The following is an 18,370-nucleotide window of genomic DNA, read 5'->3' as shown; positions in this document are numbered from 1 at the left end:
ATTGGAACAGGATGGACCACCAATATGTTACCATCCTCATGTCATCACACAGAAAACACAAAGTCCAGACCAGATGATGTTTTTAACAAAGAGGTTTTATTAAACCCAAGTCTGGACACAAAGTGGTTCTGGCCGTCTGGGTAAAATAACAGAGAGAACGAAGAAATAAGCAGCAGTTGGCCGTCGGATTCAGGGCTGTGGGGCTCACACTGATTCTGATGTTCATAATAGTTATCTCTTCTTTAACTTAAATTATTATTATTTCTACTGCTATACTTAAATTATAATTAAAAACAGCTTATTGACCACAAAAGGAAATGAAATCTTCTTGTAACTCATTTTAATTCAAATTCTTCAAAGGGTTATTGTAGATATTAATGACTGTTTAGCTTAAAGATATCTTGTGGTCTGTATAACAGTGAATTTCTAGAAGGTTCTGACTTTGTATTATTTATATTCTAGATAAATTCCTCTACTTGTTTCTCTGAATATAGATGATTATTTTAACATGTTGCTCATCCTCTTCCTGTTACTGAAACATTTCCACTTATTCTAGAATCTACATTTGCTCTCAGCCAAATCTCTTCAATGCCAATAATATCTGTTAATGTCATTTATCTGAACAGTCTAACTTCCTGTCCATCAGCCAATCAGCTCCTGGTATTTTCTCAGTAGACCAATCAGTGGAAGCCCCGCCCAGCCCATGATGTGAAGACAGAGAGACAAACTGAACTCTGATAGGAAACAGTTTAAACTGATTTTCTCTCTCCAACCTCTTGGTTCCACATGGAGCTATATTTGGCCCCCTGCTGCTCTGATCAACTAGGATGCAGCAATCTGTCAATAATCCAGAGTTACACTATCAGTGGAAGCCTGACCTCCACTTTTCTTAATAACTTTCTTTATGATTCTTTCAGCCTGGAGGAAATGAAAATGATCCATTATTATGTGTTGAGATTTAGCAGGTTAACCATGTCACAGTCAGACATCAATTATTATATCAAATAATAATGACATCATCTTTGAAAGCAGGTAAAGGACAGAAATCTGGTTTCACCAGGATTGGTCACATTTTACCTGAGAGTCTCCAGGTTGCAGTTTGGACTCTTCAGTCCAGCAGAGAGAAGCTTCACTCCTGAATCCTGCAGGTTGTTGTTACTCAGGTCCAGTTCTCTGAGACTGGAGGACTGGGAGCTGAGAACTGAGGACAGAGCTTCACAGCTTCTCTCTGAGAGGTTACAGCCACTCAGTCTGAGGAGACAGGGAGGAAAATCTGTTATTAAACTATTCATCAGGATGAATGTCTTTTTCTATCAGGTCAACAATGTTCCTGTTTTACTGATTTAAGGGACTGTTTTATATTTATTCATGTTGCCTTTTGTTGTGATTAAAACAATTAAAAAGACAAAAACAAACGACAGGGCGAGTTCACGAGAACAGAATGACTTTACTAGAGAAGTGGAATTTAAAGTCATAGTGGAATTGAAGCAAGAAGGAGGATCTATCCACCCGATAAAGTTGACCAGAGCAATGGAGGAAGAAACAGAGAAAATTAAAACGGCTAGAATTATGAACAACAGAAGAATGCTAATATATGCTATCAGTGAAACACAACAACAAAAGATAATCAGAATGAAAAACTTGATGGGGGAAAGAATTAAAACATCTTCCAGGGTCTTTATCAAGGCTGAGAGGAGTAATATCAGGAGTTCCTATGGAAATGACAATGGAGGATTTGAAAAAAGAAATCAAAGGAGGGAAAATAACAGACGCCACCAGGATTAAAAGTAAAAGAGATGGAGAACTTAAAGACACAATGGCAGTAATTTTACAATCTGAAAATGTCAGAAAATATCCAGCTAGGATCCATGAAGTACAGAGTTAGAGAGTTCATCCCCAAACCCCTCAGATGTTTTACTTGCCAAAGAATGGGACACATTGCAAAGGATTGTCAACTTAGGAGTCCAAGATGTGGAGGTCCACATGAATTTGGAAAGTGAGATAAAGATGCTAAAATCAATGTTGTAACTGCAGAGGAGATCATAATGCAGCATATGGTGGATGTAAAATACAAAGGGAAGCCAGAGAAGCTCCAAGAACCAAAATAACAGAAAGAGTTTCATAAGCTGAGGCTTTAAAAAGAGTAAGGAAAGATAATTCAAGAGAAATGAGGTTGGGAGAAACAGGTCAAAGAAACACAACTTGGAATTCAAATCAAGGGCAGAATGATCAGAGACAAATGTTGGTACCAACAACAAACATACAAAAAGCATGTTTGCATAAATGTAGTGGATGGAAATTCAATGGTGGTGGAAAAAGAAAACTTTGTAGCATTTATGTGCCATATTATCAATGTTACAGTACAAATGAAGAAGAAAAGTGATCAAATAAAAGCAATCGTAACGGCAGCAGGAAGATTTTTAGATATGAAAGAAATCCAAGCAGATCAGATTCAGACCATTTTGAGTGAAACAACAGAAAATGCTCAGGATTCAAGCTTTTATAATGGTTCTACATGTTCTTCAATGGAATGCTAGAAGTTTAATATGACAGAATTTAAAGTTTATTTATGATTTAGAAATAATATGTGTTCAAGAAACATGGTTGAAACCTAACCTAGATTTTAAAATCCCTGGATATAGAAAGACAGGATAGAAGTTATGGTGGTGGAGGTGGATGAGCCACTTTAAGGATGGAACAGCTTATAAGAAAAACCCAACGAATAAAGAATTAGAATGTGTTAATATAGAAACATTTAATTTAAGAAAATATGGAAATATTAAAATTATAAATCATTATAATCCTTGTCAAAGTCTGAATAGTGAAATGTTTAAAAAATAGCAGGGAAACTACATAGGAGATAATTATGGTGTGGTGACTTTAATGCACACAATAGTCTATGGGGAGCAAGAAGACGGATCATAATGGTATCATAGTTGAAGAAATGATGGATGAAAGGTCATTAGTTTGTCTTAATAATGGAAAAGGTACAAGAGTAAATATACATAAAAATACAGTTTCATGTCTAGATGTTACATTAATAACTGATTGTCTTGTTAGTCCATGTGAATGGGATATTAACAGGGAGTCTACATTAGGGAGTGATCACTTTCCAGTGAGTACAATAATTAATGACCGGATAAATAGGCAGGAAGATTTCATATTAACAAGATGGAGTTTCAATAAAGCTAACTGGAATAAATTTAAAATGTGAGGAAACCAGTCATATGGTTACATTAAAAGGCAACATTGAAGATTGTACAAAACAGATAACAGATTTTAAATGCTGCAAATTCTAGTATCCCAGAAATAAAAGTTAAAGGTAAGAAAAAAGTAGTTCCTTGGTGGAATGATGAATGTAGTAGAGCAATTAAAGAACGTAACAAGGCATTTAAAATATTACAGGAAAATTTAACAACCGGAAACCTTATTGGATATAAAAAGAAAAGAGCAATGACTCGCAAAATTATTAAAGAAGTAAAAAAGAAAACATGGAGAGAGTATTGTTCCTCAATAGGTTCAGAAATAAAATTACAGAACGTTTGGTCAATGTTTAGGAAAATGACTGGGAAAAGGAATAATGTTAAAATGCCAGCATTAGTCAGAGGGCAGGAAATATTAGTTTTAAATAAAGATAAGGCAGATTTAATAGGGGAGACATTTGCTGCAGTTCATAGTGGTGAACATCTGACAGACATTCATAGACAGCAGAAAACACAAAAACTCTGAAATCATAAAAATGTATTGGAAAAATGTCAAAAATGCAAAATTAGACATGAATAAAACCATGAAAGAAATGAAAACAGGATTGAAAGGGACAGGATACTCAGCTCCAGGGGAGGATCAATTATGTTATGCTATGTTTCCACAGATTCCAGAAGTAACATTGAAATTAATATTAAAATTATTTAATAAAATATGGAAAGAAGGTTTAACACCAAATAGCTGGAAAAGGCCAATAATACTTCAGTTTAATAAACCAGGGAAAGATCCTATCAGTCCAAATAATTATAGACCAATAGCTTTAACTTGTCATTTAAGTAAATGGATGGAGAAAATAATAGTCAGTAGATCAGGTTATGATCTTGAGCTTAATAAACTAATGAATGGAAACCAGTGTGGCTTTAGAACAGGAGATCAACAATGGATGCTCTAACTAGAGTCAGTAATGACAGAGAAAGCTTTAAAATGAAGGAGGCAATGATTAGAGTATTTTCTGATATAGAAAAAGCAAATGATTCACTGTGGAGAGAAGGACTACTTATAAAAATGAATCAGATGGGAATTAGTGGAAAGATGTATAACTGGATGGCAAATTTTTATCTGGATAGAAAAATAAGAGTTAAGATTGGGAACGATTATTCAAAGGAGTTTAATGTGGAAAATGGGATAAGAGATTAGTCCAATCTTATTTAATATAATGATTAATGACATTTTTCTGATACCGATAAATGTATAAATTCTGCACTGAATGCAGATGATGGGGCCAAATGGATGAGGGGAAAGAATATAAAACATGTAGTAGGAAATATTAAGAAGGCAATTAATAAAGTAGAAAAATGGTCTTATGAATGGGGTTTAAATGATCAGCAAGCAAGTCGTGTTTTATGGTTGTTACAGATAAGAGAAATATTGATACAGGAACAATAACATTATATGGACAGCCTGTGGAAAGGGTTAAAGGATTTAAATATCTAGGATTATGTTAGATAGTTCTTATAGATGGAAAACACATTTAGATAACTTAGAAACTAAATGTAAGAAAGTTATAAATCTACTAAAGGCTGTGGCTGGAAATAACTGGGGTGCAGATAGACAGTCATTATTAATCATATATTGGGCTCTTATGAGATCAATAATCGATTATGGCAGTTTAATACATGGAGCAGCAGCTAAAACACTACAAAAGATAGATAGACTACAGAGCAGGGCTTTACGTACAGGAGTGGTGAAAACGACACCTATTAATGCTCTTCTAATAGAGACTGGAGAGACTCGGCTGGAAATGAGAAGAATAAAATTAGCTCTAGTTTATTGGAGGAAAATTAAAAGTAATGAAGAAGAGAATGTAACTTCAACTATATTACAAAACTGTTGGGAACATGCAAAGTTCCAGAGTAATGGTTTTGGATAGATGATAAGTAAATTGATCAAAATGTTTGGATTAGAGGATAAGAAAATAGCTCCGTTTAATCCGATTAGTGTTTTTCCTCCATGGCTGTTTCCTGAGGTAAATGTAGACATGAGACTTCTTAAAATGAAAAATGATTGGAATTTAAATGAAATAGGGGGAAAGACTGATGTATATTTAAGAAACTCATAATTACCTCAAAATCTATTCAGATGGTTCTAAAAATCTTAAAGGATGTGTGGGAATAGGAATATATATACCAGAGTTTGAAATTCCCGTTTCTAAAAGATTATCAGATCACCTATCTGTTTCCACAGCAGAGATGATGGCAGGTATATTAAGCTTACAGTGGGTAGAGGAGGTTCAACCAGACGGGGTGGTGATATGCACAGATCCTACAGCAGCCTTAGAAAGTATTAAGGGAGAAGGAAATAATAGGAAAGATTTAGTATTAGAAATTCAGCATAGTTTATTTAGATTATATAGAGGTGGCATCGATGTTTGGTTCTGCTGGGTACCAGCTCATGAAGGGGTTAAAGGAAATGAAAAGGCAGATAAATTAGCAAAAAGGGCTTTAGAGGTGGCAATAACATTATAATTCCTTTTGGGAAAGAGGAAGGGAAATCATTTATTAAGAGTAAAGAAATGGAAAAATGGCAAAAAAGGTGGAATGAAGATAAGAAAGGGAGAAGATTATATAAAGTACAAAAGTCAGTAGTAATTAGAAATATTAATGAGAGAAAGAAGGGAAGAAATAATAATGATCAGATTCAGAGTAGGTCATATCTATTTGAATGATATTTTATATTTAATAGGGAGGAAAAATGATGATAAATGTTCAGGATGTGGAGAGAAAGAAAATGTAGAACATATGAATCTGAAAGGGAGAATTTGAAAAGAATGGTTGGAAGGACAGGTCAAGAATGGAGCCTTAAAGGAATGTTAGGAAATGAAGGAAACATAACGGATATTTACAGATTAAGAGAAGCATCATTTATTTTTCTTCAAAAAACAAGATTAATAAATAGAATTTAATAGATGTAAAGAAATGATGCTGCACAGTCGTGTACAGTAGGTGGCGCTATGCACCTTAAAGTTGCTTGATCCGCCATAATAAAGGAGGAGGAGGAAGAGGAGGAGGAGGACGAGGAGGAGGAGAAGTGGCTGTTTCTTTGTTGACAGTTTGCCACTTTGTTGGGTTGATGGCTGTAAACTCATCTTGTCCTTTTGCTAGTTTTTCTAAGCTTTGCTAGCTTTTCTAAGCTTTGCTAGCTTTTCCAAGCTTTGCTAGCTTTTCCAAGCTTTGCTAGCTTTTCTAAGCTTTGCTAGCTTTTCTAAGCTTTGCTAGCTTTTCTAAGCTTCGCTAGCTTTTCTAAGCTTTGCTAGTTTTTGTACGTTGCTTTGTCCCTGTGGGGGATCTTAGTGTCTCTGCTAGAGATTTGTAGTTTGTTTTGTTTAATGTTGTTTAACCTGAACTTGAAGTCCAGTTTTGTTTAGTTAAGATCTTTGGTTTACAACTCTGATTGTTTTGTAGATTTTGTTTAATTTAGTACATTATGGTTGTAAGTCTCTACATTTTGATTATTGTTAATTTTTACCCTTTCATTTTGTCAAAACCCAAAAAATAAATCTCTAATTGTAAAACCTTTACCATCTAGGTTTCTTTAATGTTATGTAGCCCTGGGGTTTGAGAACCACAAGAAGTGGGGGGTTTATGTCTTTTGATAAGTACCTGGGGTTAAAAATGGGTAATGGAGTTACATAAATGTACATTTCGGCGATTTATCTATTACAGCGTAAGTAAGAGGCTGAATCCCATAGGTTTGAGAGTAACGGAGATTTACGAGGGAAAGTAAAGGGGACTGAAAAAAAGGGGGGAGGAGGAAGGAGAAGGAGAGCGGGGAGGAAGGATGGAGCAGAGTGTTGAAAGAGTCGTAACGAGGGATTTTGTATTCAAACAGATGGGAAAATATCCGTGTAAGATATAGTAGTTGAATGTAACCATTACTATACGCTGAGTATAGTGCAGTACTGAGGAATAAGAGTTAGGAACTGTGAAGAGGACTGTGATTTATGAGGGGACCGAGCTACGGAGCACATGTTCGGAGGAACGACCAAGATGGCGAGAGGTTTTTCATAAGGACAGATATAGTTGTAAAACGTGTTTGAAGGAGTAAAGAAGAAAAGAAGGGACTGTGGACTCGGAAAACAGCATTGACGTTGAGGACATCGGTGGAGGAGGTTTTCATGAGTTCATCGAGTTACCAGACGAGAAAAAAGAAACGCGGACGGCAGGATTGCTTCGGCGAACTCGAAAATCAACAGGCCTGCGACGAAAGATTCAGCGGGTATCGGACGGTTTGTGAGAGAATGTGGGCCCTGTGAGTGTGTGTGTGTGTGTGTATGTGTGAAATTATATGTTTGAAATGTAAAAGGGTGTAGAATTGAGAACTAGGATTTTTGGGAATGTTATTAATGGGTTATGTATACTAAAATGTGTTAAATTCCAGCCAAAGTTCTGGGTAGAGGGAAAAAAAAAAGTTAGCTGTGTGAAAAAAAATAAATAAACCCGAAGTTCTGCATGGATGTCTGGGTTATTCTAGATGGAACAAAATAGGAATGAAAATAGTAACTGAGTAGTAGTCACTACATTTAGGTAAACCTGATTGGTATATACCGGAAAGCTAACGAACCCTAGTAGTTTCCCACTTGAGAGCGAGAGTTCTGTCCTGGGTCCAGGTACGGGAGCGGTGGGTGCTACAGTTACTTCCCTTTCCCCTGGCCGAGCCGGGATGTAACAATCACAAATAATAATTAAATCACCTTTGAAAGCAGGTAAAGGACAGAAATCTGGTTTCACCAGGATTGGTCACATTTTACCTGAGAGTCTCCAGGTTGCAGTTTGGACTCTTCAGTCCAGCAGAGAGAAGCTTCACTCCTGAATCCTGCAGGTTGTTGTTACTCAGGTCCAGTTCTCTGAGACTGGAGGACTGGGAGCTGAGAACTGAGGACAGAGCTTCACAGCTTCTCTCTGAGAGGTTACAGCCACTCAGTCTGAGGAGACAGGGAGGAAAATCTGGTATTAAACTATTCATCAGGATTTATGTTCTTTCAAATCAACAATGTTTTTATTGGACAGAGAAGGAACCATCTGATTCTACACAACCTTTGTATTTGTCCCCCCCAGTGGGACACTTTGAAGAGACAAAGCACCAAAATATAAACTGAAACATGAATATTTACCTCATAATTAGCAGATTTCTACCCATCAACAATACCTGCAGTAACAATGTGTGTCCTTACAGAGCTTTGTTGGAGGCTTTAACCACTGGCAGCAGCCTCAGAAGAGCCTCCTCTGAAGCAGAGTATTTCTTCAGGTCAAACACATCCAGATCTTTTCCTGATGACACTAAGATGAAACCCAGAGCTGACCACTGAGCAGGAGACAGTTTATCTGTGGAGAGACTTCCTGAACTCAGAGACTGTTGGATCTCCTCCACTAGAGAACGATCATTCAGTTCATTCAGACAGTGGAACAGATTGATGCTTTTCTCTGCAGACACATTCTCACTGATCTTCTCCTTGATGTACTGAACTGTTTCCTGATTGGTCTGTGAGCTGCTTCCTGTCTGTGTCAGCAGACCTTGTAGGAGTCTCTGATTGGTCTGCAGTGAAAGTCCCAGGAGGAAACGGAGGAACAAGTCCAGGTGTCCATTTGGACTCTGTAAGGCCTGGTCAACAGCTCTCTGATAGAGAGACTTTAGTTCAGGTTCATTAAATAATAAAAACATTTTAGATGTTTGTGTTTCTTCCATCAGGTTGACTCCAGAGTTGATTAAGGTCCGATGAACATGAAGAGCAGCCAGAAACTCCTGAACACTCAGATGGACGAAGCAGAACACCTTGTCCTGGTACAGCCCTCTCTCCTCTCTAAAGATCTGTGTGAACACTCCTGAGTACACTGAGGCTGCTCTGATATCGATGCCACACTCTGTCAGGTCTGATCCATAGAAGATCAGGTTTCCTTTCTGCAGCTGATCAAAAGCCAGTTTTCCTAGAGACTCGATCATCTTCCTGCTCTCTGGACTCCAGTGTGGATCTGTTTCAGCTCCTCCATCATACTTGACCTTCTTCACTTTGGTCTGAACCACCAGGAAGTAGATGTACATCTCAGTCAGGGTTCTGGGCAGCTCTCCTCCCTCTCTGGTCTTCAACACATCCTCCAGAACTGTAGCAGTGATCCAGCAGAAGACTGGGATGTGGCACATGATGTGGAGGCTTCGTGACGTCTTCATGTGGGAGATGATCCTGCTGGCCTGCTGCTCATCTCTGAATCTCTTCCTGAAGTACTCCTCCTTCTGGGGGTCATTGAACCCTCTGACCTCTGTCACCATGCCAACACACTGAGGAGGGATCTGATTGGCTGCTGCAGGTCGTGTGGTTATCCAGAGGAGAGCAGAGGGAAGCAGTTTCCCCCTGATGAGGTTTGTCAGCAGAACATCCACTGAGCTGGACTCTGTAGCATCAGTCAGGATCTCCTTGTTGTGGAAGTCCAGCGGAAGTCGACTCTCATCCAGGCCATCAAAGATGAACAGAACCTGGAAGTGTTCAAAGCTGCAGATTCCTTTGGTTTCAGTAAAGAAGTGATGAACAAGTTCCACCAAGCTGAACTTTTTCTCTCTCAGCACATTCAGCTCTCTGAAGGTGAATGGAAATATGAAGTGGATGTTCTTGTGGGCTTTGTCTTCAGCCCAGTCCAGAGTGAACTTCTGTGTTAAGACTGTTTTCCCAATGCCAGCCACTCCCTTTGTCATCACTGTTCTGATTGGTTGATCTCGTCCAGGTGGGACTTTAAAGATGTCTTCTTGTCTGATTGTTGTTTCTGGTCTGTGTGGTTTCCTGGATGCTGTTTCAATCTGTCTGACCTCATGTTCATCATTGACCTCTCCAGTCCCTCCCTCTGTGATGTAGAGCTCTGTGTAGATCTGGTTCAGAAGGGTTGGACTTCCTGCTTTAGCAATCCCCTCAAACACAGACTGGAACTTCTTCTTCAGACCAGATTTAAGTTGATGACAAACTGCAGCAGGATGTTCTAAAGTAACATGAAAAATAAAGTTAGAGTTGAAACAAAATCATCTCCTGAAGATAATTTAATGATTCCATTTCTTCAGACATCAGTAAATATGTCATTTATCCATCAGGTCAAATCTTTGTAGAAATCCTCTTACTGCTCTGCAGACGGTCAGCCAGCTCCTCCTGCTTCATCCTCCTCAGGAAGTTCAGTGTAATCTTCATCACTGCCTCTCTGCTGCTCCTCCTCTGCTCTTCATCATCACCTTCCTCATCATCCTCTCTCTGACTCTCTGAGCATTCTGGGTAATCTGGACTCAGAACCTTGTGGATCTTCTTCAGCTCGTTCTTCACAAAAGTGACAATGTTTTCCTCCAGCAGCTGGAACAGAATAATAGATGAAGGAAACATCAGACTGAAATCATGGAGCCAAACACCAGATGGATGTTGGACAGACTGACAGTCCTCTGGTCTACAAAGTGCAGCATGGAGACGACTGTGAACAGAACCATGGAAAAGTAGTTGTTGTTCATGTACAGACCATAAATATGGAGTCCAGCTGTGTTTGATGCTGCTGGGCAGACGGACCACTGGGAACCTCTGAGCTCTGCTGGTCCACTCTGTGGAGGAACCAGGAACAATCAGGAAGGCAGGAAATATTCATCCAGCAATATTTACTAATAAAATAACTAAGAGTGTCACATTAAAGCAGAAAACAGAGCATCACATGAACACAATACAAAGAAGTTAGAAAGAGGAAGATGAACTACAAGGATGAAGACCAGTAACACCAGAATCACCAGTAGACATTTTAAAAAGTTGGTGCTGAACTTGGACTTCAAACTGTCCACACTGTCAGCAGATCTGATGCTGGTGGAGACAGAGTCCCAGAGCTTGGGGACAGTGGAAGTGAAGGCTCTGTCCACACAGGTCTTCAGGACAGTGTGGGACATCCATCAGGTTCTGATGACTGGATCTGAGGTGATGTGGACATGGAGGAGCTCTGAGATATGTGGGTGTGTCCATGTGGGATCCTCTCCTGGATGTTCTAGAGGATTTAAAATGGATCCTGTAGATCCTGGAAGCCAGTGAGCTCACATTATATCTGCCCACACAGAGACAATCAGAAGGTAAAGGTCCATGAAGTGATATCTGGATGTGAGCAGTGAACCAGATGATCCAAGTAAAGATTTAATGTTCCTGCTGATCCACTAAGAACCAGCAGAACCTCTGATGGTCCACATCAGCTCGGTCTGGTTGAGTTCCAGCAGATCTCACCAACCACATCATGAAGCTTTCCTTCCTGCTGAACTGATCTCACAATGCACACAGGAACCAAGTCCTGATGGACCAGACTGGTTTACCAGGTATTTCCCAGTGGCTGGTGGAAATGTGTCCCACTGTTAGTCTGACATGGAGCCAGGAAGCAGCAGAACATCATCATCATCACCCAGAGATGAAGATATGAAGGTGTTTTCATTAGAACAGAGCAGCTGGTTTAGATAATGGATCAAAACTCTGTAAATATAACTGGGAACATCTGAAACTTACTGGTTCAGTTTACAGCAGTTAGAAACAGCTCACCTCTCTGATGGTGGAGATCCAGGAAATTTAAAGAAAATGGGTTCAACCTTTGACATGTTGCTCTTAAAGGACACACAGCTGGGTTCTGGTTCTGGTTCTGGTCTGAGTCTCTGATGGATCCTGACAGAAACATGATGATTAAAACTGAATCTGTTCATATCACCATAATTTATGTAAGCATATCCTTATTGAGGTTTTCTTTGTTCTTTACATTTATTTTAGAGGTCATAGCAGAAAAGTGAGGTGATTCTAGTTTAATATTGTTTCCTGTTATTTATCAGCAGTAATTTATTTTACTTATGGTGTCAATAACTGGTCAGTATGGGGCAATTTCACTGAATGATAGTTAAATTGATCTCAGGGAGACAAAAGTATCAGATTTTGAGGGTTCTGTTAATTAGATGAACATGCAGAAGTTCTGGTAGAGACCTTGGATATAAACTGTTTTATTTTATTTTTTAAAGTTCTTTCATTAGTTTTTGCGTCACCAATGATCCCATTGGACTTTGTTTATTGATACTGATGTTAACATGAAGACTGGGATTATATTATAGTCTTTTAAATGTTTCATCAGCAGGTATTGAAGCTCAGATTAATTAACTGAATCTGATCTCCTATAATAACTTCATGGTTCTGCTGCTAGTGAAATATTTTGTGCACATGAACGTTTCTGTCCTGGTCATGTTGACGGTACAAGGCTTGGTCTGAACCTGCAGCAGTAAATCCTCAGAAATAACAGAAATAATTATGAAGCAGGACTGAGAACCAAAAGTGTAGAAAGTAACTCAGATCATTAGTTCTGCCAGCAGCTGCTGTGGTAATATTCCAGAAGAGGTTTTAGTGCAGCTTAAGGTCTGGATTTATTCTATATAACTGCAGGTATTAAGAATGGAAACCAGATCGACTGAATCTTTGTGTGAATTTTTCTGTCAGCTTTCCAAAGAATCTTTACATTTTATTAAAGTTTGGTTGATTTTAACTTGCTGATCTCTCACATCACAAACCTGGAGGAAGATGTGTGACATCTTTAAGAAGACATGTTACCATATGCATTGATGGAATGAAAATAAAATAACCTGGTATTCAGTTTAATGTTCCCATGGCAACAGAACTCAACAGAACTTGGTTACAGATCAGTTACAGCAGTTAGAAACAGCTCACCTCTCTGATGGTGGAGATCCAGGAGATTTAAAGTTATAGATGTCATCCTTTGACCTGTCGCTCTTAAAGGACACACAGCTGGGTTCTGGTTCTGGTTCTGGTTCTGGTCTGAGTCTCTGATGGATCCTGACAGAAACATGATGATTAAAACTGAATCTGTTCAGTCTGGATGAAGCAGCAAAGAGGAGCAGCAGCAGCTTCATCACCACGTCTGTTTTGGCCTGATATAGTGAACGCTGTGTGAAAAGGGCTGTGGACAGTTAGAGATGGTGACCTCACCTCTGACCTTTGCTCTGGCTCTCATCTTCCCCACACAGAGTGGTTTTAGAGGGAGGGACTCCCTCCTCTCTGTCCTCACACTGATCCATGCTGCTGAATTCACATCAGCTCACACACACTTTCTAGCTTCACCTGCAGAGGAAACACACATCATTCATCTGCACATCAACTCTGATCATCCTTTACATCATTAGTGCTGGAAAAAGATCAGCTGCTCCTCCTCTGATTGGCTCTTCTTCTCTGCTTCATATCAGTGTCAGGTGAATGCAGTCAGACAGCAGAGAGGCAGAGGAAGCTGCATCAGCTGCTGCACTTCTACTATCAGTCCACTAGATGGAGACATGGAGCAGCATTTACATTCACTGGTTCAACCTGAACTTCTACTATCAGTCCACTAGATGGAGACATGGAGCAACATTTACATTCACTGATTCAATCTGTTGTTTCTGATTTAATTATGATAAACAGATATAAAAACAAATGTAAAATTTAGAAACATATTTTTGAGGAATTTTTCTGCCATACTCCAAGAACATATATTTTCAAGAAAGAAATGAGCGACAGGATTTCATCTCTTTCTTCTCAAAACTCTTAATGCTTGTACTCAGAACCTCTTCTTATCTCCCACTTAAGTCCCTTTTTCTCTGCACAGCCAGACCAGGACCGACTTGAAAGCAGGGCTGAATAGAGCTGCGGTTCCGATCGGACCGGTTGGACCAGGCTGATTTGGAGTTGGCTGGATGTTTTTCTAGAAAACTCTGGTACTGAGCCTTAAGTTTAAGTTATGATGCTTCCCAAATATTCATTTTCTACATATTTCTAGATTCTCATCCATCCAGGGCATGGAAAAATAAAAACAACAAAATATTTAAAGCAACTTTAGTCATATCTGAAATAGCACATGACTTGTATTGAGAACCACTGCAATAAATCAATTTTTATGATGAATTTTATTAAGTGAAGTTACTCATTAAAACTTGTTTTATTTACAGCCTTAAGTTTTTGTAAAGGTGTAGCAGAGATTAGATCTGTGACTCTAAACCAAACTCATCTAAACAACATTTAAATCTTAATTTGACTTTTTTGGGTCTTAACAGTTTGAGAAAAACACATTTGATCTGCATTGGTACTTACTAGCCATTTTTGGTCCTGCAGCTTGAACCCAAAAAAATTTAAACCACATTTTATGTTATATTTAACTTTAACTTTGCCAACCCCCGAAAATTAATCTTAAGAAATGTTCCTATTTCTGGTTCTCCCGAGGGCGTAGGAACAAGTCTATAATTGGGGGGGGGGGGGGACGCATATCGCAAACCTGACAGATCAGTAAATATCTTGAGCAGAAAAATCATAAACTATTGTGCCATCAACACGTTGATAACACATTACTCTAATCTGATCCCTTGTTTTTGTAACAAGTATACTAATACATTACTATTTAAAATCCAATAATCAGATTAGTTATGCATCCATGTAGCACAATGACTCATTCCAGGATGAAAACTCACTTATCATTTGCCTTACAGCTAACAAGCTAAATACTCTGGTAGCACAGACAGGCTACCGGAGTATTTAGCTTGCTAGTTGTGAGGCAAATATTCTGATATATTTATTGGTCAAAATGCATTGATAAAAGTTGACTGAGAATTGAACAAGTTCTTCTTCTTTCTAAAACCAAAGTAGAAAACAGCTCATAAAATAGGACTCAGCAGTTTTAAACTCAATACAGCAGTTTGACCATCAAAAATAAGGTTTGTTTTTCTTGAATAACAGTTTGATCTACAAAATAAATAAAAATGATACTTTTCAAATCTAACAGACCCTTAGCTCCTCACTGTTGACTTAGTCTCACTTTCCAGCTCTGCATTCAGTAACTTACCAAACATGAGCTATAAAAACACTGAGGTAAAAAAAATCTTGTCATTTTCAGCCACATTTAACTAAAATATCTACTGATATGTGTTTCTGTTTCTGCCTCCCTCTGACTCTGCAGCCTGATGTTGCTGCATGGATTTATGTAGAGACACTGCACTGATGTACAGCATCAGAATGTGAATTAAAGATAAAAAAGTGTTTTTATCATACATAATGAGAATTTAAACAACTTTAACAATTTCCAGATGTATACATTTTATACATCTCAACTCTATTTACTGTGTAACCCTCTCTTCAAGCACTTTTCTTATTGTCTCCTAACTATTAACCTTATAGAGTGGAAAAATGAACAAAAAATTGAAACGCTGAAAGATGTAAACCTGACATCAGTCTTCACTTGTTCTCCTTTGTTGTTTTATTATAATTAATATAATTTTTTATATCTTCACACCCTGAAACTTCACCTGGCTCTCCTATGCCTTCCCTGACCTGCTCCTCTCATAATAAAATATTTTAGTTTATTTAAAACCAGTTAATACATATTTCAATAAACTAAATGAAGACCTCACCAGAGTTTCTAAACTTTTCTTCAGCATCATTCTAGCACTGCATTCTAATAAATATCTAATATAATATAATACAATAATATATAATATAACATGTGAAATGGTCGAGTATTATTAGGTGTTGTGTAGCCACTGCTCACTTTCAATAACAAAAAGGTTAATTTTGCTGCTCTTTCAGTCTCATTCTGATTAAATAAAACACTGTGGCAGTAGAGTAGCTAATTCTTAAAGTTAGCAGTAAAACTTTGGACGTGTGACTATTCCAACTCCATTAAAACTCCAACTCCCTGTCCAATGTGTGGGACGGGTTGCTACCATCAATAGTAGCCATGCAGGCACACTCGCTGGAAGGAAACAAACGCACCCAGTAAAACACTTCCATTTTATTGGCTGAGAGGTTGCCAGGGTACAATGCCCAATGGCATTTCCAAAAGAGAACAGAAACTATGTGTGAGCATGAGGAAAGGTTTTGAGAAGAAACATTACATGTTTTGAAAAGAAAGCCATGAAGTCCTGCTTTCAAAATAAAACTGTAAGCAAAAGTATTAAAAGTTTTGAGATGAAGGGACTTGACATCCTGTTTTCAGACTGAAAATGTGTGCTCTTGGATTATGGCAGAAAAATTCCCCCATAACAGAGGAAATGTTTGAGAACAAACAGAAACTAAAGGATGAAGGAATGAAGAGATTCCAGTTTAACTGGAAAGACAGAAGGAGCTGCAGAAACACAGATGGTGGTGATTTAGTTTCTACAAATAGAAACGTTTCAGGTTCACAGCAAAGTTAACAGAAAACAAACTGCAGACATGATGTTAGAGTCTAATAATCTATTAATTCAGATTCAGACACTAATAATCCTTGTAGCAGTTTTATACATTACATCTTCTGTACTACCCATTTGTAAATTATTTCAGCTAAATTTGATTAGATTTCAGTTCAATATGAGACACATTTGTTTATACTGAAGTTCCATACAAACTATGAGATACATACTGTCTAAAGGATGTAACTGATGGTTAACTCCACAGAAAGAAAAGTGAAAACTGAAGATAAATATAAGAAAAATGCAAGAGAAACGATAAGAGGAGAGAAAACAACCAATAAGGATTATTTAGCCCCTCCTGGACATCAGCTCACCAGGTCTGTTTAGTTTATGCTTATTTTCTGTTAACCGTCAGATATAAAGTACATGAATTTGTCCTGATGTAGAATTTTGCTGTCGTTCTCTAATGTGAGCAGTTCTCACGGGTTGTCAGCACCAGAATAAACCCTGTTTTCTACATTGGGCCAAAGTCCTTGAGGTGCTACAATCCTGTAGATTAACCTTCAACCAGCAGAGATTAAAACTCTGAGCTGAAATCAGAAGTGAACATTTTCTCCAAACATCAGAGAGAAACAAGCAGGAAAGTTCCTGAAGACAAAGTTCAAGTAGGAAACAAAGCAAACTTACAGTTTGTTGTAGAATCAGAAGAAGAAACTCTCCAGTGGCTTCAGACCGACTGAGACTCAGGAGAGCTGCTTCTGGGAATAAACCAGCTTCACCTGCGATGGAGGAGGAGGAGGAGTTACTGGGAGGAGTTCAGACCTGATTCTGCTCCAACTGGTTCTAGCAGATTCATCTCTGCCGTTCTGAGATGAAAAACACAGAAGCCCCTGACCCTTTATCCCTGATGCCCCTGGTGCCTTTTTGAGTTTATTTTATTATCTGTATGTCAGGAGGCCTGCTGGTTCCTCTGTTAACGTCTCTGGTAGAGCAGCTCTGTCAGGGAGGAAAAGACGTCGTATCGTCTCGCTTCGCATGCAGAGATCAGAGACCATCTGACTGACAGAAGGAAAGAAGCCAACAGGTCGTCTGATCCACAGGTGGAGGCCGAGATTTATAGGAACAGGAACCAGATTCAGCAGGTGTGAAACTATGAGGAGCTGAAGGGCCTCACCTTTCCCCAGAGCTGATCTGGATCCAACAGAACCGGTTCAGCAGCATCTGCAGAGCCGACCAGCAGAGCTTCACTCCCAGTTTGTTCTGGTTGCTCTCTGAGGAAGATGAAGATGATGATGGTGGTGGTTTGTGGGATCCTCCTGCACAGTCAGATCACCTTCCTCTCTCTGCCCTCATCATCCTCACTCCAGTCTCTGCAGGTCTTTCTGTCTGGAAGCTGCTCAGCTCAACCACAGCAGAGGTTCTGGAGGTCCAGGAGGTTCTACTGGGTCGGTCTCAGGCCAGTTGCTGTGTGGTTCTGCTGCTGTTTGCTTGATAAGCTGAAGTTCTGACTTGGTTCTGTCTGGGACCAAAGTAAATGGAGGTTCTGTTGTGTTCTGGTCTCACTTCAAATTGTCCTACTGGGAGAGTTTTGGTCCATCTGGTAACAACTTTTAAAGGTTTATTCAGATTGTTGTCGCTTGTTATTCTGTTCAGGTTCTGGTTCTGGTCGGGTTCTGGCCGTCATATATTGACCTGAATGACATCAGCTGCACTAAAGGACATTCTGACGTTTCCAGAGAGCTTTCAGCTCCAAACGGCTCTGAGTTTATTATCATCTGCAGCCCTAAATTTTAGCATAACTTGACAAATAGTAAAGTTTTAATGATGAATCACGAAGTTTTTAATGTTGTCGATAAGATGAGCCTCATACTTCCTTCATTTAAGTATTTATTCTGCTGTGGAAGCAGAACAACCAGTGAGACCCAAACCAATAACTGGTTAT

General features: G+C 38.8%; 1 protein-coding gene and 1 long non-coding RNA gene across 2 annotated transcripts; both read right to left on the bottom strand.

Annotated features, from left to right (window-relative positions):
* Positions 1–8,380: 8,380 nt before the first annotated feature.
* Positions 8,381–11,385, bottom strand: LOC148156081 (NLR family CARD domain-containing protein 3-like). The gene is made up of 2 exons (XM_088010619.1): positions 10,360–11,385; positions 8,381–10,223 (listed from the first exon to the last, which is right to left on the bottom strand). Exons 1-2 carry the CDS (start codon positions 10,610–10,612, stop codon positions 8,431–8,433), a joined length of 2,046 nt encoding a protein of 681 aa, XP_087866745.1. The 5' UTR covers positions 10,613–11,385; the 3' UTR covers positions 8,381–8,430.
* A 405-nt stretch (positions 11,386–11,790) lies between these two features.
* On the bottom strand, positions 11,791–17,690 carry LOC148156080 (uncharacterized). Its single transcript, XR_015764749.1, has 4 exons — positions 17,116–17,690; positions 13,226–13,357; positions 12,947–13,072; positions 11,791–11,905 (listed from the first exon to the last, which is right to left on the bottom strand). It is a non-coding gene; the product is annotated as an uncharacterized LOC148156080 (long non-coding RNA).
* Positions 17,691–18,370: the final 680 nt, after the last annotated feature.

This window comes from Poecilia mexicana, unplaced genomic scaffold (genome assembly GCF_051168715.1).
Source record: "Poecilia mexicana isolate PSO_F unplaced genomic scaffold, ASM5116871v1 scaffold_12, whole genome shotgun sequence".
Classification (NCBI taxonomy): domain Eukaryota; kingdom Metazoa; phylum Chordata; class Actinopteri; order Cyprinodontiformes; family Poeciliidae; genus Poecilia; species Poecilia mexicana.
The sequence above is the reverse complement of the archived record's forward strand: the minus strand, read 5'-3'. Positions and strand labels throughout refer to the sequence as shown.